Source organism: Falco naumanni, chromosome 1 (assembly GCF_017639655.2).
Source record: "Falco naumanni isolate bFalNau1 chromosome 1, bFalNau1.pat, whole genome shotgun sequence".
Lineage (NCBI taxonomy): Eukaryota > Metazoa > Chordata > Aves > Falconiformes > Falconidae > Falco > Falco naumanni.
Genome location: NC_054054.1, coordinates 99,845,141 through 99,871,731, shown reverse-complemented (window position 1 = coordinate 99,871,731; position 26,591 = coordinate 99,845,141). Strand labels below are relative to the sequence as shown.

The 26,591-nt window shown below is 52.0% G+C and overlaps 1 protein-coding gene across 10 annotated transcripts in view; it reads left to right on the top strand.

Moving 5' to 3' along the window:
• The window catches only part of AIFM3 (apoptosis inducing factor mitochondria associated 3), a 54,111-nt gene that overhangs the window by 22,897 nt on the left and 4,623 nt on the right, over positions 1–26,591 (top strand). For 3 of the 10 annotated variants that reach the window (XM_040612086.1, XM_040612121.1, XM_040612051.1), the window contains 18 exons: positions 2,187–2,296; positions 4,187–4,296; positions 5,596–5,640; positions 6,929–7,025; positions 9,166–9,278; positions 11,999–12,085; positions 12,633–12,724; positions 14,652–14,782; positions 15,814–15,929; positions 16,235–16,306; positions 16,642–16,705; positions 17,652–17,728; positions 18,453–18,570; positions 19,148–19,246; positions 19,667–19,742; positions 21,614–21,673; positions 25,042–25,146; positions 26,187–26,207. In XM_040612086.1, coding sequence (XP_040468020.1) covers positions 2,187–2,296; positions 4,187–4,296; positions 5,596–5,640; positions 6,929–7,025; positions 9,166–9,278; positions 11,999–12,085; positions 12,633–12,724; positions 14,652–14,782; positions 15,814–15,929; positions 16,235–16,306; positions 16,642–16,705; positions 17,652–17,728; positions 18,453–18,570; positions 19,148–19,246; positions 19,667–19,742; positions 21,614–21,673; positions 25,042–25,146; positions 26,187–26,207 — 1,593 coding nt within the window. Of the gene's footprint in view, positions 1–2,186; positions 2,297–4,186; positions 4,297–5,595; positions 5,641–6,928; positions 7,026–9,165; positions 9,279–11,998; positions 12,086–12,632; positions 12,725–14,651; positions 14,783–15,813; positions 15,930–16,234; positions 16,307–16,641; positions 16,706–17,651; positions 17,729–18,239; positions 18,347–18,452; positions 18,571–19,147; positions 19,247–19,666; positions 19,743–21,613; positions 21,674–25,041; positions 25,147–26,186; positions 26,208–26,591 lie in introns of those variants that run through there. The other 7 variants (XM_040612103.1, XM_040612068.1, XM_040612096.1 and 4 more) reach the window with 4 other exon arrangements.

The following is a 26,591-nucleotide window of genomic DNA, read 5'->3' as shown; positions in this document are numbered from 1 at the left end:
AATTGAGCATTTGCCCTTACTCTAGTGGGACAGTTGATGCAGGTGGAGCAGGCGCCCGCACGAAATCTTGCCCAGGGTGGGTCTGGAGGTGTTACAGGGTTGCTGGTGGACTAAGTCCTGGTCTCAGCTGTGTTGCTGTGATGCAGCGAGTGGGACAGGTGTCTCTATAGGGATAGAGTTGATCTGTCCTAAAGAGCAATGAGCATGCAAGGTGAGTGCCGTTCTTCTCAGACCCTGGGACCTATTGTGCATGAACAGCATTCAGGGATCACACGTGCTCAGTAGCTTTCTTGAGCGCATGGGGTTTGCTGTGTGCACAGTGGTGTATTTGGTACACAAGATGCAACATGCCAGGTTTGCTGTAGAGATGGTCCACTTCATGCAATAGGAACAACCAGGATTTCCAGATAAACATCAAATTGTGCACAGGGACATGCTTTCTGGCTGGTAGAGGGGATCTTTCCATGCAACAGCAGCTCTGTGCTCTGCACCCAGCTCCCTGCAAAACCAGGGCTCACTTGTCTCTACTTTCCTCCATGGTTAGCTGGAAGGCTCTACTGTAAGGAAGCAGCTGCTGCTAACTGCATTGGGTCATGGATTGCACAGGGTGTATCTGGGCTGTTGGCTGGAAAGAGAGCACCTGATTGGGGAGAAAAGGAGGTGTGGACAGGACATGTTGGGATGAAGATCTGGTGGAGGCATAGTGAAAGAGCAGAGAGTAAACATCTGCTCAGTGCAGAGCAACATCAGGCTCACTCAACAATGCCTGAACAGCCTGCAGTGCCCCTATGGTTGGAAATCTGCAGAAATCCGCTTGGCAAAGATCTGGGCAGGTGGAGGAGTGGGGGTCTCAGCACTGAAGCCTCTTGCATTCTAATCTCCACACTCTGCAGAGAGGGGCAATGCGGGCAGCCTCTTGGAAATGATGAATGGTTGAAAGACGTATTTCAGTGGATAGTGCAACTGCCCAGTGTAATGCAACTGCCTAAACGCCAGTTCTGTATGTGGTCTGTAGGGCTTCGAAACTCTTGCAAATAAAAGCACGTTTTTGCATTGCGAAACCTGTGCCAGGCCAGCCTGCAGCAAGCAGAGCAAGGGGGCACAGCTGGCTGTGTGCCACTGAGCACTGGGGAGGCTGCACGCCATTCCCGGGGAGACCTGGGCAGCCAGCTGCTGTGGGAAAATGCACCCATGGGAACGGGTGGGATGTGGGAAAATTTGGGATGCTGCACCCACACTGCAGCCAGTGCAGGGGTGTGTATCTCTCAGCACAGCCCTGCTGAGCCGGAAGGCTGCAGATCTGCTCTCAGCCAAGCCAAGGGAGTTAGGAAGGATTTTCTAAAATGCTGCTTTCCAGTACTAATGGCATCATTAATCACTCATTTAGCAGATGGGGATGCAGACAAGGTGCATGATCGGCAGGGAGATGCTTTTGGCCAGGACAGGGCTGGCTGGTGCCTCAGGACCTCAAGACTGGCTTGGCCAGTCAAGGACCAGGTGACTGCAGCTGGGGAGTTGTGACCTGGAGAGCCTAAAAATTTCAAAGCTTTGTGTGCAAAGGATTCCTGCTGTGCTAATCATGCTTTTGTCCAGGGTACCACACAAGCAGCTGCGGTCTTTCAAAGAGCACCTGAATCTCTCCAGGGGAACGGCTCAAGGGTTAAGTTGGCTTCTAGGCAAATGCAGGGCTGAGTGCCAGCAGTGGCAGGGAGGCAAAGCCCCTCTGTGATGCAGGGCTTGGGCCAGCAGCCTGGAGCAGGCGGGCAGGTCCCTGTGTGAGCTTTACTCTGCAAAAACAGCTGAGGGAAACAGCAAGGTCACGGGTAGGTGCTCCTACTACATGCTGAAAGGATTTATTCTGACCCCCTGGACCTGAGTGGAAATAACCAGCTGCCTCCTGAGCAGCTGAGGAGTTGGTTTGGGCCACCTCTTGTCACAGGGATGGATGAAGAAGCTGCCATCAGTGGCCCAGCTTGGATGTGCCTCAAGCTGGGACCAGTAGAGCCACCTCCAAAGCTGGCTTGGTGGCAGGAGTGTCCCAAACCTGTAAGTCACCTGGAGCCAGTGGTGAGCAAGTTGAAGGAGGGGGAGCCTGGTGGGACCAGAGCGGGGGTGCAGGGCAAGTGTGCAGTGTTTGCTGCCAGGCAGGTGCTCTGCCATGTGTTTTCCTTGCTCCTCCTCCCCAGGATGCGGGAAGTGGACCTGGGCTGTGGGAAGGCTCTGCTCATCAAGGAGAGTGGTGAGTTCCACGCCGTGGGACACAAGTGTCCCCACTATGGGGCTCCGTTGGTCAAAGGTCAGTCTGCATCACATCCTAGGAGACTAACTGAGGGTATCAGTGTTGGCAAAAGACAGCTCGGTGTTCATCCGGCTGTGCTGTGGGGCATGGGGCAGTGCCAGGCTGCACACTCAGCATCATCTTGGCATGTTCCTTGGGGGAAGGCATGGGCAGAAAGCTGGGGGTGCTCCTGGGAGCGCTTTGCCACGTGTCTGGTTTGCTGGTGACCCCAGCTTGCCACTGCTGGTCACAGGGCCGGGGCTTCTTTGGGTGAGTTTGAAGAACAAAACAGCATGGGCACCATTGAATTCGGCTCTGCTTCATTCCTCAGCTGGAGCTGAACTTGTGTTGGGTGGCATGAAGCAGCTGCAGCTTGCTGTCCCCATGCAAAGCCTGGTTTTATGGGGCTTTTCATATTGTTCTGTTTATCAGTTCCCAGCCACAAAGGAATTAAAAAAAAAGTCTTAAAGGGGGGGCAGGGAGGGGAAAGGAAATCACCTTATGATTTTTCAGGCCACTCAGTCTTCAAAAAACCCACAAACCCACAGCTCCTTTCAAATCAAAATCCTGTTTGTGGGGGAAGGAGGAAGCTCTTTGGGCTGATGGGATCCTTTCAGTAGCAAAAAGCAGTGTTGCTGGTGTTACTGATTGAAGTGGGATGAGGTACAGTGGTTTCCTATCTTGGCACTTTGCTGGAGGTGGGATCCTGGAGAAGACAGCAGAGCATCCTGCTGAGTATGCTCTGGCCGCTGCTGGCCCAGCAGCAGTGCTGGGTGCAGACAGCCGTGCTCTCTGCCCCTTGCCTGGGGCTAGCAGCCTGCTGAGCAGGGCAGAAGAGCCCCGTGCTGCTTCAGTGGCCACAGAGGTGAGAACCTGCCTGCCTTTAAGAGACCTGTGGGTGCACCCCTGAGAGTGGCCGCCCGCAGGGATCTCACTGGGGAATACAGGCTTTGCTGCAGAGGTAAGTGCAGGGGCTGCCCCTGTGTCCCCACGTGTGGTGGGTGATGAGATGCGGCACTGCTGTGCCTCGGCAAGTGAAGGCAGAAGCTCAGGACCGGCCTGGCATGACTGAATTGTAGCTGTTCACTCTGCCCTGGTGGTGTGAGCCAGCTCCTTCAGGCAGGGAAAGCCAAAGTCCAAGGTAGCAGCCTCTGAGCAAACACTTGCAAGGAGTGAACTCATGGCTTTGGGCATGCCCCACGCCTTCCCGACTCCTTGCTGTGACAGGATCAGGTCTGAAACACACTTGCTCTAAATTAGTGATGCTCTGCTTGAGGCGTTGCTTGCTCGGGGTGCTACTGGGGCTTGTGGAAGTGACTATGAGACCCTGGGGACTGCAGCCCCAGGCCCTGCTGGAGAGCAAGATTATATCCCAGGCAGAGCAGGCAGCTTTGGAGCTGTGCTCAGAGGCACTGGAAGGGCACTGTCAGCGAGGACATTTTAGATGGGATCCCTCATGCGGGATGGGATCAAACCCCAGTTGGTAACTGTGTTTACCCTCTATCCCAAATGGCTGGACCATCCCATGTGCAAGTTAAGAGAACTCCACATCAAGTAGCCAAGATGCTGTTGACCATCCAGGCCCACAACAGCTGCCATGTGTCCTGTAGGAGAAGTGACACCTCTGGGTGAAGAAGGAGTGTCACGGGGGCATGCTCACAGAGTTTGAACTTTGAGGTGGCTCTGTGTGGAGCGGCACAGCTCCTGCTGGCTGCTGCAAGAGGCTCTGGGCAGCAACCTGCAGCCTTCAGGAGGTCAGCCTCGCTCAGATTGTGAAGAAGCCGAGAAGCCCACCGTCACCATCACCTGCCTGGCCAGGTCATGGCAGCTTGATCTCAGTGGGCTGCAGGCAGGGATGGAGGGCAACTGTAGGGCAAAACCAACTCTGCTCTGCCATGTTCACTGTAGGGGTTTTGTCCAAAGGAAGAGTCCGCTGTCCCTGGCATGGAGCTTGCTTCAGCATCGGCACAGGTGACATAGAGGACTTTCCTGGCTTGGACAGCTTACCCAGGTTCCAGGTGAGAACTTTGTTCTTGAAGCAGCAGAGGAAATCACAGAATCACAGCATGGCTTATGTTGTAAGGGACCTTTAAAGATCTCCTAGTCCAACCCCCAGCCATGGGCAGGGACATCTTTCACCAGCCCAGGCTGCTCCCAGCCCCATCCAGCCTGGCCTTGGACACTGCCAGGGATGGGGCACCCACAGCTGCTCTGGGCAACCTGATTCAGTGTCTCACCACCCTCATTATAAAACATTTCTTCCTTATGTCCAATCTAAATCTCCCCTCTTTTAGTTTAAAACGGTTACCCTTTGTCCTATTGCTACAGGCCCTACTAAAAAGTCTCTCCAGCTTTCTTGTAAGCCCCCGTTGAGCACTGACAGGCTGCTCTAAGGTCTCCCTGCAGCCTTCTCTTCCCCAGGCTGAACCGCCCCAGCTCTCAGCCTGTCCCCCCAGGAGGGGGGCTCCAGCCCCCTGATCAGTTTTGTATCCCACCTCTGGACTCGCTCCAACAGGTCCATGTCTTCTGATGGGATGTTGGGGACCCCAGAGCTGGGCGCCGCGCTGCAGGCGGGGTCTCACGAGAGCAGAGCAGAGGGGCAGCATCCCCTCCCTCGCCCTGCTGGCCACGCTGCTGGGGATGCAGCCCAGGACACGGGTGGGTTTCTGGGCTGCCAGCAAACCCTGCCGAGTCATGTCTGGCTTTTCATCCACCAGTACCCCCAAGTCCTTCTCAGCAGGGCTGCTCTCGAGTCCCTTCATCCCCCAGCCCGTATTGATACTGGTGAGTGCCCTGGCCCAGGTGCAGGACCTGGCGCTTGGCCTGCTTGAACTTTTTGAGGTTCGCAGGGGCCCACTTCTCCAGCCTGCCCGGGTCCCCCTGGACGGCATCCCTTCTCTAGAGTATCAGCTGCACCGCTCAGCTTGATGCCATCTGCAGAATGGCTGTTTGCACTGGAATAAGCATGTCTTTGAAGGTGTGGAGCACACATTTTCCTAGCAGATGCTGGGGTGGCCAGTGGAGAGCAGCACCTTACCCAGCTGTCCTTCCTCCCCTGCAGCTCCCCTTGCCACCCACTCACAGGCATCAGATGCCTCCTGGGAGTGGGGTGGGACTGAGAAACCAGCCATAAGCCTGAGAGAGAAATCAGGTTTTACATTGACCATCAGTGTTCAGCTGGGGTGAGCTCTGCCGCCTGGGCCACTCTTGCAGGAGACCTGGTGAGACCTGTTCATTAGTTGCAGAGGGTGTAATCAACCTCTGCCCACCAGAGACTCTCACTGTCCTACAAACCGCTGCTCTTCTGTCACCCTCAGGTGAAGATTGAGAAGGAGAAGGTGTACATCCGAGCGAGCAAGCAGGTGAGGGACCACTGGCATCCCAAAATCAAGGCCCATGCTTTTGTGTTTTGCTCTGTGTGCGTGGGGGTGGGGAAATGCTTTTCTTTTGGTTCTCTGGTAGGGGCAGCAGTGCCTGAACAGAGTGATGTGTGAGCATCCAACACGGGTAAACCAAAGGTCAGCCTGGCCTAGTCCTGTCTCAAGCAACAGCCCAAAGTCTGTACAGAGGCACAAGTGGAGCAGGGCAGAGGTGGTGTGTTCCCCTCCTGCCCTGCTTGTGCACCCCAGCCTCCCTGCAGCTGCCACACACCTGAGCTGGGGTGTCCGTGGATTCAGGTCTCACTAGCTGTTTGTCCTGAACTTGTCCTATGTTTCCTTAAGCTCACAGCAACTTTTCATTCCGTTGGCCCATGGAAACAGGTCTCTTCCACCAGCCTTCTGGCCTTGTCTGTTGGGTCTGAATGTGGCACAGCGATGACAGAGGTTATTGTGCTTCGTCTTGAGCCCAGACATCAGCTCTTTGCTGGAGAGGAACCTGGTGCATGGGCAGGGAGGGCTCTCATCCCCCCAGGCAGCATGCAGAATGAGGCCCATTCAGGCCACTGCCATCTTTCTTTCCATGAAGAGCTGCCTTCTGATGCACATTTGCCTGTATGCGTGTGTGAATTCAGTGGCTCAGAGCCAGCTAGACCCTTACAGCACTTGGTTTAGATCCAGAGAGGTCACCTGAATGGCAGAACTTCTACTCCAGCTGATTAGGGTGGAATATGATAAAAAGGGTTGAGCCTGTTCCCTCTACCAGAAACAGATTTTGGCCTCAGATGCCTGGTGACAGGGGGTCTGTGCAGCAGGGCTACAACAGCATACGTCCTCGGGTGTGCTCTGGTTGGTTGGACAAGTCCATCAGCTTCTCTGGGTATCAGAGATATACAGGCTTTGCTCAGGTGCAGGATGAAGTTCCTGATGGGACTTATGCATTTCCATCTCACCTGTTGGTTGCAGAGTTGCGCAATGACACACCTGAGCTGCTTTTTTCATTTTTTTCCCAGCTCTGTGTACCTGGATGAGTTTGCAGAAGACAATGGATTTATTTTTCTTTTGCACCTTGTAAGGGGGTGGTGGACTGGATGGTGGAGAGGTATTTGGTTGAGCGTGGGTTTGGGGTCCTTGTTGGGCACAAGGGTGCAGTTGTTCCCTTTCTATCCAAGCTGGTTTATGACAATAGTGTAGTTGTCCCCATTCCTGCCTGGCTACCCAGGTTAAAGCTGAGAAAAAATAATGACTTTTCTTCTTGTTGTTGTTGGCATAGGCTCTTCAGACACAGAGGAGGACAAAGATGATGGCAAAGTGCATCTCCTTGAGTAACTATAACCTGAGCAGTACCAACGTGCTGATCATCGGTGCAGGTATTGGGTGGCATGTGCTGGCATTGCCATGTGTCCTCTCCCAGGCGAGTGTGCAGAAAGCAGGGTGTCTGTGTGCTGTGCACCTTCTGTCACCCCTCCTGTGTCCCTCCCTGGTGCAAAGGGTCAGACCAGAGGATCTTCCTGAGCCTTGTCCTACACACTGGTGGTCCAAAGGTGACCTGTACCTCTGGTCTGTGGGGATTTGTAGTTCCCTGTCACAGTCCTTTGCAGTGGGTACCCTGAACCTTCTTCCCTCTACACCCTCCCCAGATAGATCAGTAACCCCTGATTTCCACAACTGATAAGTGTAAAGTCCTCTCAGTCTTGTGATGTGAATATACCTTTTCCTCTTGGAGCCTGCACATCTCTATCTCATCCCCTTGCAGCTGCCTGCAGCTCCAAAGTTCTTACCTCAAGGTGCTTCTTTGAGCATAAACTCTTCCATTTTTCCAGAAAATATCAAATCCCTGCATGAAATAGCAAAACTGCCAACCTATCTTTTCTTATCTCTTGTCCCAGATCCATTTGTGTAATGCATTTTTTGTAGAAAGCCTGATGGAGTGAATCCCATCTACCAAGTTTGCCTGTTTCTGGAATGGGTTGGATGCCAGGCTGGACCATGTGGTGGTGAAATGGAGGGTGGGAGGAAGACACAAGCCATCTGGTGTTGGACATGGGACTCGGAGGGAATGGCTACTCTTGGCACATGTGTTCATACTTGATTAAAGCCCCCAGGTCACCAGATCCAAGTTGTGGAGATGGGGAGCACACTGCTATCTCTTGCTCCTGCCATATAAGTTGCAGCTCACAGCCTGAGCAGGGGGGAAAACCAGCCTGGCTGGCTTTTCCCTTGCTGCTGGGTAACATTTTTTCCCTTCCTTGTGCCCCTGCTGTTTGTTGACTGAAAGCCAGAGTGTGACACTGCTGCTCCCTGAGGTCAGCTGATCTGTCCTAGTGTTCAGCAGGGCTGGACAGTCATCAAAATCCTCAGCAAGGTCACGCCATAGGCAATGTTAGCCATTGCTGAAGGAACTTTCTCAGGCTGGACCAGCTAAATTTAGCAGTCTATTGAAGACCAAGGTCTGTTCTGGTGGATGGGAAAGGAGATTTCAAAGCTGGGGTTGTGAGGAAGAGGTGTTGGGAAGAGACTACATATCCAGCCCTGCATCAAGGACCAAGATCCACAGAGCTGAAGTGCAAGTGTCCACAGCCCCTTCCTCATGTGAGGTCTATCCTGGCATCTGTGCAGCATCAGTCCTGGCTCAGAATGCCCCAGGCAGCATGCACAGGATGTCAACCCACCTGTCTCTTCTTCCACTGTCCCCCTCCTCCATCAACAGGAGCATTTTGCTGACAGACCAAACTATGCTACTGTCCAGGTCCATCTTCTTTATTGATATCACAGAAACTGTGGCCCTTAAAACATTCATCATTGAGCAGGGCTTCCTTCGTTGAGAAGAGGCTCAGGACTTCTCACTTGAGCTCTCAAATTGCACCAGTCTGGCCAGGGAAGAAGAGACATGCCCATCAGGCTGCCTGGTTGCAGGGACGCAGCATGCCCCAAGACAGATTCTTGTTTGATTTATCCTTTTTTTTGTGGTTAAAACCAAGCAAACAAAAAAAAAAAACCCTCAAAGAAATTGCATGCAAAATACTCTACAGTGAAGCACGCAACCAACACTTCAGCCATGAAGGACTCCCTGCCCTCCATGTTCGGCTGTAAATTCACCAGGAGGTGGTCGAGTGTGCAGGGGAAAAACTGCGAGACCCTTCCCTGACTAGAGGAGTGCAAGGGTCTGAGTGGCTGCCCGTGCCCCTGAGCTTGTGAGAGGTGTGTAGGCATTGGCAGCACTCCTCAGGTGTGCCCTTTGTGGGTTGTGCGAGTTAAGGACAGGCAAGTCCTGCAGGGTCTTGATGTCATGCCCCACAGACAGAGGGTCCCTCCTGCTGCCTGGTGTGCCCACCCCAGCTGGCTTCCCATGCAAGCTGCTTGGCTTGGGAAGGGCTGTAAAAGTAAGGCCAGGGCTAGCAGAGATTGTGATTTTGGAGTCAGCCCTGCCTGGTGGGTTTTAGGAGCCAAGTGTGCAGACCTTGAAATGCCCCATACACATGGCTGCGGCTGGTCTTCCTTCTCCTTTAGGGGCAGCTGGACTGGTGTGTGCAGAGACCTTGCGCCAGGAGGGTTTCTCGGACAGGATTGTGATGTGCACGATGGACAGACACTTGCCCTATGACAGACCAAAGCTCAGTAAGGTTTGTATCACTATGGGTATGTCACATTCCTCTCCTGTTTTAAAATTTGCTCTAGGACCTTTCCCCATTGTTACTCATTGCAGAGGCATGCTTGTTCCTTAATTGTCCTGTCTCTGTTTTCCCTTGAATTTTCTTTTGTGTTGATGACTGAAATACGAAACACAACAGAGGAGTCGTTCAAACTCTGAACTAAGAGCACTCCAGCACAGAAACAAGGGCGTTCTTCCCTGTGAGGGCGGCGAGGCGCTGGGACAGGCTGCCCAGGGCAGCTGTGGGTGCCCCATCCCTGGCTGGGCTCAAGGCCAGGCTGGACGGGGCTGGGAGCAGCCTGGGCTGGGGGGGTTGTCCCTGCCCGGGGCAGGGGGCTGGAACTCGATGGTCTTTATGGTCCTTTCCAACCCAAATCATTCTATGATTCTGTGATTCTTCATACATCTAGCAATAGCTGTCTTGGCCAGCTCATACCTTCTTGTTATGTTTCTGGATCAAAATCTTTAGGGCAATGAAATGGGGCATGTGAAAAAACTGTATTGTCTACCAGCTTTTTTATTAGTGCATGGTTCTTACTGCCCAGTGATGCTCCATGCCATAATTACTATGATTATCGGTCATAATCACAACTCTGTAACTTGATCTCAGTGCAAAGATCACCTTTTCTGGTACACAGCCCATTTTGCATTCCAATTTGTAGACACAGGATGATCTTCTAATAACGTTTTTTATTGCTGACCCCTGACCCTTACTTGACACCAAACAGCAACTCAGGTTGGACAGCAGCATTTAATCTTGAAGCTTGGGGATAATGTAAGAACAGGTGGTATATGTATTCCCCTTTATGTCAGGGATGCTTATATATGGGGGCTGGTACTTTACAATCGCAGCACCTAACTCTGCTTCCAGTCCCAAGGCAAAGCGATTTTCAAAGGAAGGCAAGTATACATGCAGCTTTTTGAGAGTGTTCAAGTCATTTCTGTGCTTGGACAAGACCTGCTTGAAGTTGGGGTGAGGAGCAGCTGGCTGAAACCTACATCCAAGAGTCACAGAGGTTGTGCTGGGGAGCTTGGAGAAGCTTGCAGTCCCTGTCCCAGCCAGGCAGCTCTCCGAAACACTTACCTCTGCCGTGTGAGTCTTAGACTGCCTTTTCCACTCTGTTAAATAATAACAAGCCGGAGATGTTATGTGTGGTTTGTTAAACCTCCACTAATCACCTCTGGCTGTGGTTGCTTTTAAAAGGTGCACAAAGCCCATGGAAGAGAAGGCAGAATTTTTGGGAACAGGCTAGAAAAAAAGGCGATTTTTCTTATTCATATTGTGAGTGGGACTAACCCTGGAAACAGTCATTAGAGGAGGAGCACACAAAGCTGTAAGCAGCAGGCTTCTTGCCTCCTGAAACTGCAGCTTTGCGCTTCCTCTGCCTTGTTGAACACCTGTTCACGTGTTCTCCATCTGTCCCGAGGTCCTGCTGGACTGTTCCTCTTTGTCCTCTTTGGAGCATGACCCGCTCCCTGGTGTGCTGCAATGTCTCCATTATCATAGCTGGAGCACTGAGCAGCAGCCAGACCCGTGGTGGTTGTGTACTGCTCTGCGCTGCCCTCCCTGTGCCCTGATGTGGGGGCCGCCGCTTCCAAGCCGTGGAGTCAGACATTCCTCTCTGTAAATGTTGGGTGTTTAAAGAATTTGCAGTAAAACCTGTATGGCTCTGCATGTGCCTTCAGTCCTAAGGCATGAGTCTCTTCTGAGCACAGCATTATCTGAAGTCACGCTAAGGGAGTGTCCTGCAAGGCTCATCCCAGCCCCTGACTGAGCCTCCTCCGCCGAGAAGCACCTTGCAACATCCCAGGGGCAGTTGGTGAAGCCCTTGATTCCTGCAGCCCCTGTCCCCCTTGTGTCAAGCCCGAGTGCTATGCCTGTGTGGCACGGGTAGCTGTTGCTGTTGCTCAGTGCAGTGCGATATGTTGTAGGGCTTGACCGTGGCATGCGTGTGGCCGTGCCTGTCCCTGCTGTACTGCAGGCATGGAGCATGCAGCAGCCTGCACACAGGTCACTTGATGCTCAGCTTGTCCTCAGCCTATGTCTGAGCTTGTGTGCACAGGTTTAGGAGGACAGATGAACTTGGGCTCAAATGTGAGGTCAACCTTGCGTGTAAAGATGATGTAGGTCTCACCCAAGTGACCAGGGAAGGCTGGGAAGAGCAAGAACCTTTATCTTGCAGCTAAAGATGAGCAGATACGGGCCGCATGCCCCTGCATCAGCCTTTGAGGGAACTTGTGCTGCGTTAACTTGGGTGCTTTTGAAAGTGTTGCCCTTGCTGTGTTAACGCTGATTGTTCTTGTTGCTCTTTTAGCTTTCATTTCCCCTGGCAACTGATTGCTTTCCAAATGACTTGGCTTTTCTTTTGCTCCTATGAAATTGTGTGTGTTATGAGGAGCTGCAGGTACAGCTGCTTTGCAGACACTCCAAAGCACTCGCTGTGGTCCTGCCTTAGCCGGTGAGCACCAGCCCCATGCTGAGCAGGCAGAGAAGGAACCAGAGCCCAGTCCGGTGTCTTGTGATGACTGTGACTTGAACAGGCTTTGATTCCAGCTCCTGTAGGGCAACTCTCTTAACCCATGCTGTAAGGACTGACTTCAGACTACCGCTGGCTTGTGTTGGTGACAGGCATTTCTTCATTCTCCTGTTCAAACAACAGCGGTTGGCAAAAAAAATGGCTTTTTTTGCAGTCAATGGATTCCCACCCGGAGCAGATCACCCTGCGCCCCAAGGAGTTCTTCCGAACCTATGACATTGAAGTCTTAACTGAAATGCAGGTAAGGAGAGACCTGTGTATACTTGCAGGCTGTCTCCTGCAAGTGCTAGTACGCAGAGGCGGTGTTTAGCCATTGTGGCAGCTCTTTCTGTTCTTGGCTCACTGGATGCCATTGCAGAAACCATGCGGCTCCCCCAGCCCCTCTGCTTTGTGCTGCAGCGTGCAGGTTGCTGGTGTTTGTTCAAGACCACAGTTAATGCAATTCCTCCTGTGGCAGGAAGGAATCCCTGTGCAAATTGTCATTTCTTACCTGCCATTTGTGAGCATCCTCATGTGGATCTGGAGTGACCGGTTGGCCTCTGATTAGGATGATGAGCTGGCAAGCAGTGCAGACAATAATGGTTTAAACATTTCTCCTTGTTATTTTATTTATACTGGGAGATCTTCAAGGGTTTGTGAAAAGGCAACTAGGAACACCCAAGCTCTGGGTTGGCTAAGCTGTGGACAGAAACGCAAGGAGCTAAAACCTAACAGACAAGTTGGTTGGGCTGGGAGCTCGGTGAACGTCTGGGATTTCATCCCTTAACGTTATCTAGGAATGATTTCAGGTTGCGGCTGTGGATATCAAGAACAAGACAGCTGTGTTCAAGGATGGATTTAAGATGGAATACAACAAGTTGCTGATAGCGACTGGGAACACGTAAGCTATGAACAAACATTTTAAAGATCAAGAGGAACTATTTCGCCTGAGAATGTGAAGAGCTTGTGCCTGGGGATAAAGGGTCAAATATGGCAGTTGAATTCAGACACTGGATTTGTTTGCAATGGTGTTTGCCGAAAAGGCAAAGAACACCTATTGGATACATCTGTATATATCTATATCAGTCTATATCTATATCTGTCTATATCTATGTCATATATATCTATAAAACTGTGCTAAGTGTGTCTGCTCAGCCAAAGCTGGAAAGCCTCAGCATCATTCAAGAGTCATCCAGAAAGCAGGTATCCATCAGACATAGGAGCTGGCAGGACGGCTGCAGGATTTGCTACCTGGGGTGTTTCATGGTCAGCATCAAGGTCAAAAGGGTGTTAACAAAAAGCAGTTGGGATGCATGGACTGTTTGATGTTAAAGATATTGATAGAAAACTGAGATTTGAAAAGGTGGAGCCAGCAGCACCCTATTGCTGCGCTGTTCCCTGGGGGCTGGCTTGAGACTGTGTGGGAGAGACTCGGGAAATTCCCAAGGTGTTCATCATCTTAGGATACGGAAATTAATGCCCAGGACCTTGAACATATTTGTTTTAACAAAAGTCTCCAAAATAGTCTGAATTGTTGCCACACTGCTCTTCTTTTCACCCCTCAATAATACTCAACCCTGACAATCTGATAATTCATCCATCCAAATTTCCATCTTTCATTTCCTGCCAACCTTTTAAGATCTTTCTCAACAATGAAAGCTTAATATTTCTCTGTTGCAGCCTTAAGGTGTTGCTGTTGACCCAACCTAACAGATCCCTTTGTGAGGCTTGCTTCCAGGAGGGAAGTTTCCAAGACACAAACCTGGTCCAGCCCTAGGGAAAGGCAGTAGCAATGTGCCTGTCCTGCTCCACACAGCTGCTGCTGGGGCACAGAGCATCACCTGAGATTGGCATCATCCCTAGCACCCTGGAAGCAGTGGGTCGGTTTGTTTTCAATAGCAGATTTGTCAACACTGGCACTTTAAAATGAGGCATCCTTGTTCCCTTTCCCTGGGCTCTAACACCAAGGCACAAAATGAAGTAGGAGGAATGCAGCCCTGGCAAAATTTATCATCTGGGGAAGGGATGTTGTAGAACAATCCCTTTGCAACCCTGTGTGCCACTTATAACAGCAACAGCCCCACCAGCGATAACTGCTGGTGCTGGGGTGTGCAGTGCCACAGCCAAAATACCATCTGCACCAGCCACCTAAATTAGGTTCAAAAGAGGATTAAGCCTTTGGCAATAATTTCAAAATCCTTATGCACAATCTCCAGGATCACTGAGTAAATGTTTTTAAGGTACCTAAATTATTTAGGCTAATCTGTCCCTTTTCCAGATGTGAGCTGGGTATGCAGGGGCCAGATATTTAATAATACATAGGCTCCAGTAAGTGCCTGGGGAGGAGATGATTAAACTGGTACAGCATGCCCCTAGGAACAGGTAGTAGAACCTGCATCTCCGAAGGTTTATGAAAGTCCAAATGGCTCCAAAGCATCTGCTGGAGGACAGAGTGAGTTTTCTGTGTCCCATTAAGCTTCTGAAAATTTTACGACATGCCAGCAGTTAAGCACAAGCTTGCAAAGCAGTACCTGTCCTGCACTGTGCTGTGTTGCTCCAGAAAGGAGCTCAGGCCCACGGGTACTTTGGTGCATGGATGGGGTTGGGGTTGGCCACCGAGCAGACCCTGCTGTGCTCTGTGTTTGTGGCTGTGCTCTGGCCATTGTGCACCAACATTTGGGTTTTTCCACGTTATGTCTCCAGCGAAGAGAAAAGTGAAAAAAGGAAAGGCTGAGGTGCTGCTGGAGCCCAGGAAAGGGGGTCTGTGGTCCCAGTTGCCACCACAGGGTTAAGAAAAGTACCTGTTCACCCTCAACATGTTTTTTCAGGCCCAAAGCTCTCAGCTGCAAAGGCAAGGAGGTAGAAAATGTTTTCAACATCCGAACACCCGAAGATGCCAACCGTGTCGTGAAGCTGGCCACGAGCAAGAATGTGGTTATCGTGGGAGCATCCTTCCTGGGTGAGTGCTCATTCTGTGGGTGTCCACATCTCAGCTGTCCACATCTTCCTGCAGATCAACCCAGTCCCTTGCCCAGTTTTTCACTGCCTGCTTAGAGGTAACCCCTCTACCAAAGTGGACCTTGGAGTAGTCCAGCCTCCAGCTCCAGGGTGGGTGATAAGGACATCTTCTTGCTAAAGAAATTGATTTTACTGAAGAGGCTGAGCTGTTAAGCTTGCATGGACACAGATATTGCTGTCCCAGTCTGAAAAATGTACAGCAAGTTGAGTACTGGTGCTTGTGTGGTTTTAAATCCGATGTGCCTAGATTTGGCTTCAATTGGGAGAGTCTTGTTCGTAGGTGAAAGCCTGTGGGTTTATTTCCCTTTTTAGCAGGGTGGTGAATTTTTACAATACACAGGAAAAATCTTAGAGTTTCTTTGATGGTCATTCTTTTTGCTTTATATTCTTCTAACAAAATTATTGTGGGCCTGCAAGCCTTAAGCTCAAATGTTTATTAGTCAGGGAATTTATTATAAAATGTTGGTATTTGTTTTTCTTCTTTTTTAAAAAAAAATAAATCCTGGTTTAATCGTTCAATCAATCCCATCTACAGAAAAGCATGTGGTGTTGGGGGGGCAGCTGCAAAATGCAGGTCATTGAAAAGATCCATTTCCAAAACAAACCCCATAGATAGAAAGTGTCTTGGTGAAGGTTCCCATGCACTTGCCAGCACCAAAATTCTCCCATTCAGATCAAAGAAGATAACTGGTCACAAGGGCTGGTTTCAGCCCGCAGCTCATTACCTCTGCTGAGACAGTCCCAGATGTAAGAGGAAGGTTTCCCTCATCTGAGGTCCACTGCTCCAAGTGCTACGGCTTCCTGGGCACTTTGGGACTTCGTCAGGGCTGATTCCTCCTTTCAGTCTTTGAAACCTGCATCTAAGAACAAATTGCCATAAATCATAAATCTCCCTGAAATGGTGTGGCCCCTTGCGGCCACCAGGTCTGGTGGCACCCCAGATCTCCCAGTAGAGATGCTTCTGTTCCCCAGGGATGGAGGTGGCTGCCTACCTCGCGGAGAGGGCCCACTCAGTGTCCCTGGTGGAGCTGGAGGAAGTCCCCTTCAAGAAGTTCTTTGGGGAGAGGGTTGGCCGCGCTGTCATGAAGGTGACCTCTCTTTTCCATCTGGGAAGTGGTTTAGGTGACAGAGCGGGGGGGTCTGCTTGTTTCGCTTAATGCACTAATTCATTTGTTACTGGGCATTTATTGACTAAGCTGTGATGGTAGCATTCACTAGAAAGAAAGAATGGGCTGCGTCTTCCCACTCGTGGTCCGTGTGCTGGGACTCACCTTCTTCTGCTGGAGTCGAGCCCAGAGGGTAGGCAGGGCAGTGCAGGGGGCACAGGGACACCAGGAGCAGGGATGGTTCAGGGTCCTGATGTCCCCTGCTCTGTCCCATGTCCCCCCTCCAGATGTTCGAGAGCAACAGGGTGAAGTTCTACATGCAGACAGAGGTGTCGGAGCTGCGGGAGCAGGAGGGCAAGGTAGGGTGTGGGCAGAGGCTCCCCAGGGGCACCACCGCAGCATCCCCCCAGGCTGCCATTCCCTTCACCGCCGGGGTTTTGCCCTCCACTCTTTCCTAGCTCCTGAAATTTAAATTCCTGGACTTGGCAAACCCAAGAGCTCCCAGGAGCAAGGCACTCCAGGCAGTGTGCGGTGGTTTCATGGTTCCCACCCTCCTCCTCCTGCCTGCATAAGGAGTTACAGGCAACCGGCATGGCAGCAATGACTCGAGCTCCAGCGCGGCTTGCTGCCGAGACGGGGTGTCGGGGGGGTTTGTCCCTGAAATAACACTGATGCCCCCCTGTGTCTCACGCAGCTGAAGGAGGTGGTGCTGAAGAGCGGGAAGGTCCTGCGGGCCGACGTGTGTGTCGTGGGTGTCGGTAAGGGGCTGCCGCGGGCGGTGCGGAGCGTGGGGACGTGGCACCGATGCGTCCCCGGGGCCAGGTAGCTTGAGGTGCTAGTGCTGATGTGCCACCCCTGCTTGGTTGTCACACATGAGTCTGCGTAGCAAAGCTGAAAAAGGCCTTTCTAGAGCCCCCACCCCAAAATGCAACCGAAAATATATTTGGAAAATAGTAATGGTTTTGATTTTTCCAGAAAAAAACCCCATTCAAATCAATTTCTTCCTCTCAAGTTGTTTTTTTTTAAATCCTCCCCAGTGTGATTTTTTTCCTGGTTTTTTGTTTGGTTGGGGGTTTTTTTTATTTTTGTTTGTTTGTTTTGTTTTTTTTTAATTGCTGCCACTGCCATAGAAGAGAGTGGTTTTCTCCTTTACATTTGGGGAAAAAAAGATCCCTTTCTCACTTTCTAACTTTTAAAAATGTTGTGGACCAGAAGAGTCACAAAATTAGCTTAATCTGCTTTTGTTGTTCTGTTGACTACTCTGATTCGTGAAGGCTCGAGGAAAAAAAAAAGATCAAAAAAGGAAAATGAAAGCTGAAGAAAAGGTAGAGGTTGTGAAGGAGGCAGAAGAGCCCTTTCTGGAATTCTGAGGGCTCCCTTTTAACTATTTCCAACCCCCCCTGCCCCCCTCCCAAATTTAAGAAGTGGATTGAAAATTATCTTCAAGCATAAAAGGTGATGGGCAGATTGCAGCGGTGCACTGATGGCTCGGAGAGCGGTAGGGACCCAAGGGGTGTAGAGGGTGATGTAGTGGGAGTAGTGGGGACTCTTTAGGGTGCTCCTTGCTCCGGGAGCAACCCACTGCCTTTCCCTGGGACAGACAGGTGGCCTGGGCAGGGGGAGATCTGCTGGCCTCAGGGTCAGTCTGCTGGGGCTGTGGGGACACCCAGCTACCACAGCTGCAGCCCTTGCTTTCTCCTGCAGGTGCAGTCCCAGCAACAGGCTTTCTCAAGCAGAGTGGCATCAACATTGACTCCAAAGGCTTCATTGTGGTCAACAAGGTGGGCCTGGGGGGCAGCTCCTGCCAGGGGGGAGAGCAGGAGGAGCTGAGTCTGCTGTCCTCCGAGATGAGCTTCTCTGGGGCTCCAAACTGCTGTTGCACAGGCTTTTCATCTGCCAGGATGCTGAGATGCTGGGAGCATCACACCAGAGTGCCTGGGACCCCCCTGCAAGTGAGGGGTTTGTAAATCCCAGCCCTGGATGCCGTGGCTTGGGTCTAGCTCTGAGCTGTCCTGGAACGGCATGGATATTTTGGGGGAAAGAAATGCAGAAAGATCCATCTTTTCAAGGATCCCAAAGGATCTCTTCCTTCCTCGCCACCAGCTGTGACTCCAGTGGGAGCAGTGTTGGTGCTGATGGGTGGTGTGTGTTGGGGAGGCTGGGCTCCTCGCCACCCACCCCTGTGCTTGTTGCTCATACGTGCAATAAGCCAAGCTCTATTTGCAAACACTGACAGACCCCAGTCTTCTAAGGAGGGGCTCCAGGACACCAGCCCATGTCTCTTTTTACCAGGTAACCCACCGGCAGAGGGATGATACAGGTCCCTGCCTGCATGGTCTGCTTTGAAAGTGAAGAATCCTAAATCAAATCCCACCTGGGAGTCCTGCGGCCAAGCAGAGGTTGTCCATGGGTTTCTGGGGACCGTGGCAGTTCTAGAGCAGTTCCCTGTTTCTGTTCGTGTAGGGTGCAAACCCCACTGACACACACTTCTGCTTCCCCCTGCAGATGATGCAAACCAATGTCCCTGGAGTCTTTGCGGCTGGTGATGCTGTCACGTTCCCGCTGGCCTTGAGGAATAACAAGAAGGTGAATGTCCCGCACTGGCAGATGGCCCATATGCACGGTAGGTACTTTTCAGTCCCTTCATTTTGCAACAGCAAATTGGTGAAAAGAGCCTTTTCTAGACTGCCAGGAAATTTCTGAGCCTTCTGGTGAGAGAATGAGATAACTGTCAATTACAGGGTAGTTGCATTAAACATTTTGAAGCACGTATATTTTATCCTGTTCAATACGATTTCGTTTGTCAGCCTTCTTGATGTGCATGGCCTAACAACACCTCGTCACAAACACAGAGGTGCCCAAGGACAGGCTTTCCTATACAACACTGTGTACTCCCTGGCATCTGCGGTTGCTGCAGGAGCCTTATCTCCTTGCCCTGGGACACTTAGGAGCTCACATCCTAGTGTTAGCTTGGGCACAGGTCCTAACTTGGGGAGGACCCCGAGCCCAGCCTCAGATGATGCAGTGTGTTTCCTTGCTGGTGCTTGTTGCTCTATGTTTGGGTTTTTAGCCTAAGCACAAGTCCTGGTTTCCCTCTGCTCTGGGACTAGAGATGTCGCTGCACTGTGACCTGAGGGCAGGCCACAACACTTGCCCCAGCGTGGAGCTTCCTTGCTTATTCTGCTGCTTCTCTTTTCCAGGCCGTATAGCTGCGCTCAACATGCTGGCCCACGGCATGGAGATCAGCACAGTCCCGTATTTGTGGACCGCTATGTTCGGGAAGAGCATCCGATACGCAGGTAAGGGGCTCCCCACGTCTGCTGTAGAGTTTGTGCCAGTGGAGGTGTCCTGTGGTAGAGAGGCCACAGTCAGCCCCCTTTGCTGCGGACCCTCCACACCAGCCTCTGCCTTGGTCTGCTTCCCCTCCTGGCTCCTGAGGGCATTGGTATCTCCTCCAAATCCTGCCTGCTCATGGGCGTGGGGTGCATGGCCAGGGGAATGGCTTTGGTCATGAGGAATGGCCCAACATGAACAGTCTCCCTGAACTTGCACTTCTCTGAACAAGAAATGTGCTCTTTGGTACCCTCATCTTCTGGTGCTGGTCTCTTGGTGACTGCAGGATGCTCTTTGTGTAGCTCTGGACTGAAACACTCTGGTTTAGGGGCTAGAGCTGGATCCAGGGGAATTGTTGCTGAATCCACTTCTTCTCTGTCTTCCAGGCCATGGGGAAGGATTCGACGATGTTGTCATTCAGGGAGATTTAGATGAATTGAAGTTTGTTGCATTTTATACCAAGTAAGTGTTTCTCTTCTCCATGTTCCTACACAAGCATTTGTCCAAGCTTGTTCCGCTAGGCTGGAAAATATTTTTGCCAGAGCTTCTGTCAGTCAGTCCCTCTCTGGACACTGGGGTTGTAGGACATTAATGAAAGGCCCTAGAGAAACCATGTGCTAAGCATAAAGCAAGTTAAACTGGTGTTTGGACCTTATGTCTCTGCCAGATGTAAGCACTTTGTCTATTCACGTATTATCTGAGAGCAGATAATGGCTTCTATTAATTTGTCGCTGGCAATTCCCATCAAAGATTTCCTCCCCCACCTCATTGCTGCGTTAATGATTTGTGACCAGGGCTGGACTGGGAGCATCACTGTCTCTGCTTCTGGTTTGACAAATTAAGCTCAAAAAAGCGGTGAAGGTTAGCAAGAGTTCAGGAGCTTTCATCATACCTGTCCTGAACCAAGCTCTCCCCCGAGCTGGGAGCCTATCTGGGAATATTTTCCTGAGGTGTGTTGACAGCCCAGGGTGTGTTGCCTCTGCTGTTCTTGACCCATGCTGGCTGTTTAGACCAGCAAGACCATGCACTGTGAATTTCTCCCAGAAATATTTGTGGCTGTTTATTCTTTTGTTGCCTTAGTTCCATCCCATCCTGAAATCAATGGCCACAGAGCCTCCTCACGCCTGGAGACAGAGGGGGTCTCTTGAAGTGCTTTCTAATATTAAGGATGGGGAGAATGAAACCAGGGAAGCAAAGGTCTGCCTGGCTCAGCAATCGAACTACTTGGCAGCAGCGTTCAGGCAGGGACCGGGAGATGATCTGCAGAGATCTTCTTACCAGGGCTCGCTGTGCCTCTGTCCCCTGCCCAATGTCCCTCACAGCCTCCCCTCCACATCCCCCTCCCCGAGGGTGGCCACTTGCCCCCATTGCTCCCAGATGGAGCCTGGCATTAGATGTATCCATCGGGCTTGCAGAGGCACAGGGCTCACTTTATCATCCCGTGGTGCAAGCCAGCCAGGTCCCCAGTGCTCACCCTCCTCCTGGTGCCTGTGTACCCCAGATAAAAACCTGCTGCAGGCGCTAAGGCTCCAGCATCTGCCAGGACCCAGGGGCCCTTTGCATGTGGATGCACCTCTGAGCTCACTGGCACTTCGGCCAAAATTGCCTACAAGGGTGGGTTTGTGCCAAGGCACCACCTGTGCTGGGCAGAGCTGCTGCAGGGGGACATTCCCCTTCCACAGCTGCAGCCACAGGGCTCTCCCTCCCGCCCCAGCACCCCCCCCCCCTCAAGGTTCTGAAGTGCATTCAAATCACTTAACTGCCAAAGCGGCATTTTAAAATACACAGTTTGCTCAGTGAGTGTCAGCCAGTGGAAGATAAAAACCTGGTTGTGGTGGGTTTGCTGCAGTGGTTTGCAGAGTTGTGTGCACTTTTGCTGCTGCATCCCCTGCGAAGCCGCTCTGCAGCCATTGCATTGCCCCGTCTCAGGTCCCCTGGCCTTGCTAGCAGTCCCTGGCGTGCAGCACATGCAGCAAGATGGGGCTGAGCATCCACGAGCCGCACTGACACGCATTTCTTTCCAGCATCTAATCTTCTTTGAAACCTCTATTCTTCCTTTCCATACCCGAGCATTTAGCTATTTGTCCCAACCCTAATTAGAAAGGAAATGTCAGATTGCTTTAATTAAGTGTCTGTAGAGCCTGTTCAAAAGGAATGCCCTGAGCAAGGTGCATAATCCCTGTTCTGTGCAGTGGCCTGACGCTCAGCATGCCACAGTGGCTGCCTAGGCAGACCGCCCAGCATGCAGGGAAGCCAGGCTCCGTGGGCAGCAGCACACCAGTGGGTGGGCGTCCGGGGTCTGCTGTTAAGCACTGTGTTGTTCTGCCATCCAGGAGAGGCTCCTGGAGATGGTGTCTGGGTACCAGGATGGCATCCCGCGCTGAGAGCCAGAGGTACTGGAGGAGCACCGGCTGGCAAGGGGCCGGCCAGTGCATCTCCCAATGTTTTGCTTGACTGTAATCAAGTCCCCGTCTTGGCTTTGGTGGGACACCACTGGGAACAGTTCTTTTTCTTGTTTGGTGGTAGTTCTTCTAGTTGGTGCTAATGCTTTTGGACTGAGGACACTGTCCCAAGTCGACCATCCCCTTCTGCTTCCTTCTGCCATGCCCACCCAATGGTTTGGACTCTTCTGGTGCGCACTGTCTTGGTTGTTGCATGAATTGCTAGTGGTTCCCACTCCTGGAGCCTGTCCTCAGCACTGACTTTCACAATAACACTCTTCTTTCCTCAGAGTTTGAAGAAAGCTGTTTACTTATCCCCATTCAGAGCTGTGTGAGCTGTGGAGGGGTCAGTGTGAGGCCCTGTGCCGGGAGGTGTATGGGATGGTGCTCTACAGATATCCTCATGGGACACTGCATTCACTGCAGCACCTCAGCCAAAATAGACCAAAGTCATCCCACCCCTAAGACCTTGGAGATCTTGGGAGATCCAGGAAGTTGCTGTGGTTGTCTTCTTCATGGTGCCCTACTTCCATTGCGTTGCACCCTCCAGAGGAAAGGAAGAGCCTGCAGACACAGTGCTTGTCCACAGTGCTCCATCTTCCCTCAGCCTTTACACCAAGACTTTTGATGGCTCCAAATCCCAGGTGCAGGAAGAGCACTCCTGTTTCCTCTGAAGACCTTTTGAAAAAATAAGAGGGGTTCCTCCTGGCTTCCCCATTTGTCAGAAGAAATGTTTAAAAGGCACTGCTGATATGGGATAAGGCTCCAGCTCACCAGTGCCCCATGAGTTATTTTGCAGAAGGACCACCTACCCTATGTCTTGCTGATGGAAGTGTTTGGGCTGCATCCACCTTCCCAGCTGGTTGTGTCGGGCACTGGCTGGGCTTGAGGCTGAGTTGGTGGGCAGCTGGTGGGATTGCATCTCCCTTTCCTTTCCCTTACACCCCTTGGTTTTTCATTCCCTTGGGACAGCACATCTCCCCCTGGTTTTGATGGATAGGTCTCTCCAACCACTTTGTGTTTCCCAGCTGGGAGCTGACTGTACCCAGGAAACCAAACACAGAGGAAACCACTGAAGTTTCAAGACTGTGGTGTGTGGTGTGAAGCTGGTGCAGAGCCCCGCAGGACTTGTGAAGCCTCAGACCCTGTTGTGTGCTGAGCATCAAGCAATGGTGAAGTAGCCAAGGCTGAGGCCCTGTGCGATGGAAACAAATGCCTGTAGGATCTCCCCAGGCTGTGGTTCATGTTGGGATGGGGTTATCATTGGCTGTTTGTGTTTCTGAGCTTGGGACAACAGGAGAAGAGGAAATCTGCACTGCAGTGCCTTCAGGTACTGCTGCAAGCATCTTGGGAGGAGGCTGGCTGTCTTTTGTAAAGAAAACTCATGAGTCCTTGCACATATAATTGGAGTTACACCCGTAGGGAATGGGATCCTGTCCTGGGGAGGGTGGAGGACCTTCTTTACATGAGGCAGGATGTCAAGTGTGACAGCAGAGAAGATGCAGGCTCAGAAAGTGAAGAGCTTTTCTATATCACAGCAGCAGCTCTGAAAGGTGACAGCCCAGCAGGCAGTTCAGCTGAACACATACATGCTTTGTAATCTTCTTGGGTGGTTAATTACCCTCGCTGCCTGCCACAGACACCTGCTTTCCAGTGAGAATGTATTGCCCGTCAACATCTGTATGTTACTCCTTATGCTCACCTCACCTGCTGGATGGAAGAGCTGCAGGCTATCAGAAATCCCCTCTGCTGTAGGTACATATCTCTGCAGTGAGCTAAGGATGCTTGAGATGGGATTTCCAATGGCAACCAAGTCTTGCTCTGCAGCTCCTGGCAGTGCAGCGGTTCCCCCCTTCCTGTGACTGCTCCCATGAAGCAGCAGCTGGTGCTGGAGCTGGTGTCGGCCCGTCTCTGGGTCTGGGTGGTATGGACTAACCAAGCTGTGGACAAGCTCTAGTGGTTCCAGAGAAGATTCTGGGCTCCTGGTCTGCTCTGCACGCCTGTGCTCACCCATGGGATGAGGAAGCCAGACCGCTGCTGTTTCTGACTTGCTCTCCCTTATTTGTAGTGAGCTTATTTAGGAATCGGAGCCTTTTGAAATAGTTAGTCTTCTGAGATGGAGTTACCCTGTGGCTTTTTGAGGCAGCTACGAGAGATTACTTCAGCTGTTCCACAGAGCTCAGCATGGCTCCACAGAGATGAAATGTCTTCTGAAACATGGCCTCTGCTCTCTTCCTCCCAGGAACGAGGCATATGTTCCCCCTGCCTCCCCACCTCTCCCCTCCGCCCAGCTGCTCTTTGCTGTGTTGGTCGCAGAGCTCTTTGGCAGTGGATTGAAGAGCAGATCTTGATTTGCTGAGTGCCTCTGCTCTGCAACTTACTCAGCAACATCACCAGTGTTTAATATCTTATGCACCTTCTCTGATCTTTGCATTGTCTATTCTGTTATCTATTTGTGAGTCATCTCCTGGGTTCAGTCTTCGAGGATTTACACTCACATTGGTCTCTGCAAACATCAAAGCAGAAGACCCCTTCTTGTTTGCCTTGTGACTTTTAGCCAAAGCTCCTCCAGCATTTTTGCATCCTCTTCCCTTCTGCTTCATTTGTTTCCCATTCAGCCTTTGAGGTTGCATTGTGCCACCAGCATCCTGGTGGGTGATGGTCAGCCAGACTGGGATACACTGCTGGACATCCCATAGACACAGGGGTTTCATCACTGGGGCTGATGGGACTCTGGCATTGGACACCCCAGATGTCCCAGTGCTTTGGGGAGGAGCATGCCTGTGAAGCAGCTTGGGGGTGGGCACTCTCCCCCCCCTTGGAGGTGGGGATCAGGAATGAGATGTGGAGCAGCACAACTGAGTGTCCCACAGGGAAATCTTGACCACCCACTTCTTCACTTCCTCAGTACAGGGCAGCAGCGCAGGGATCGCCTGCCTGGACGGCAGCACCCATTGGGCATGCCTGCTGTTGTCTAGGTTTTTATCCACCATCAGATCCACCATTGTTGATGTTTTCCCACAGATCCCACAGATGCTGTCTCTGTGCCCTGGGCACCCCAGTGATGCTCACCATGCCAGCATGTGAGCGTTGGTTAGAGCACAGTGGGACCAGCCTGCAGTGCCAGCTCTGAGCCCTCTCCCGTCCCTTGTCCCACACCACTAGCGCAGTCCCCATGGTGCTCGTGCCTTGGGACGGGTCCTGACCCTGGAGTGGGTGTTTATCTTTGCTTCCTGCTTCTCTCCAGCATGTTGCTTTTTGGGTGATGGAGCTGTGGCCACCTGGGCTTGTCCTAACCACTCTGTTCTGCCTGGCCCTAGGAGCGATGAGGTGGTGGCTGTGGCCAGCATGAACTACGACCCTATTGTATCCAAGGTGGCTGAGGTTCTGGCTGCTGGCAGGAGCATCCGAAAGCGTGATGTGGAGTAAGTAGACATATTGCAGGAACTGTCAAGCGCAGCAGTGGGGTACAGGGCAGGGCTGAACACCCCAAGGGAGGACCCTGATGGACATTGGGCAACTCTTTCTTGCTGCTCCCCGCTCCATACCCTTCTCGTATCTCCCTTCCTGCCTCACTCACTCCATCCTCGCAGTGCTGCCTCCCAACCACCTCCAGGTCTGGCCGCACACAGGAGGTTTATCTTAAACACCAGGATCCAAATCCTTGCACAGACTTGATGGGACAGTGGTGCTCACTGCCACCGGGTGCTGGCACATCACCAAGGCAGCACTGCCTGATGCTGGGGTGCCCCTGGGCACCCTGTCAGTTGAGAGGACCCACAGAGAGAGGCTGAGTGTGCAGCCTGTGCACAACTCTCTGCAAGAGCAAAGCCCGGAGAGCTTGCAGTGCCAGGACACCGGCCCTCAGTGTCTCAGCCTCTTCTTGGTTCACTGGAGTGTAGCTCATAGGCAAAGTGCATTTCTCTCCCTTTGCTTTGTGTTTAAGACTTTCAACAGGAGAGTGTGTATCCCTGCATGCAGAGAGGGAGGACAGAACATGCTGTGCTGGAAGGCAAACGCCAGGGAAGTGATAACAGCTGGGAAGGAGCCTTTAGAGTGGGAGTCACAGCTGAGGGGGAAATGTGGGTTCCTGTCCCTGGGGTGTTTCCACATCTGGAATAAAAGCAGACTTTTTCAAAAGCTCAGGGAGAAAAGCACTCCTAGCACCCAGGCAGCCCAAGCCAGCTCAGACACCCTGGGCATCCCTGGGATGGGGAGCATGCTGAGTGTCCACCCAGCCACCAGTGACTGGGGCAGGGCTGTGTCCATCATCTCCAGCACATCAGGAAATGGTTGCTGGCTGCCTGGTTTTCCGCTGGGAGGGATGTGGCATCTGCTGGGCAGCCCAGCTGCAAGGGGAGCTGCTGGCCCCCATGGTGGGGTTTGGTGAGCCTGGAGAAAGCCAGACTGCCTAAACTTGAATGTCTTTTCTCTCTCTGTCTCCTGCTGCTTTTGTACCTTTTAGGCTGTTTGTCCGTCATGGCAAGTACGTTCAATTTGGGGTCCCGGGTGTGCTGGGGGTGAAGGTCTGGCAGGAGGGACAGCCAGCTCCCTGCTTGGACCATGTCCCTGATTCCAGTGTGAGGACACTGGTTATGGCTGCGTGCTTGTTTTGCAGCCCCTCCCTGCAGGGGTGCGATGCCGCAGTGCTGGGTGGTGGGGCTGGGGGTGACAGGGGCCACACCGGGGGTGGGCGGGATGGCTGCTGTGTCCCCTTTGCAGGGTGCTGGTGCACAGATCTGCTGGGAGCAGGCAGCTGCCTTTGGGCTGGGACATCACTCAGATGGGATGGCGCCTGCTGTTTGGTGGCTTTCCCTGAATTTTCAGCTGAATGCCAGAAGGGCTTGTTTTAAGTTAAAAAAATAGTTTG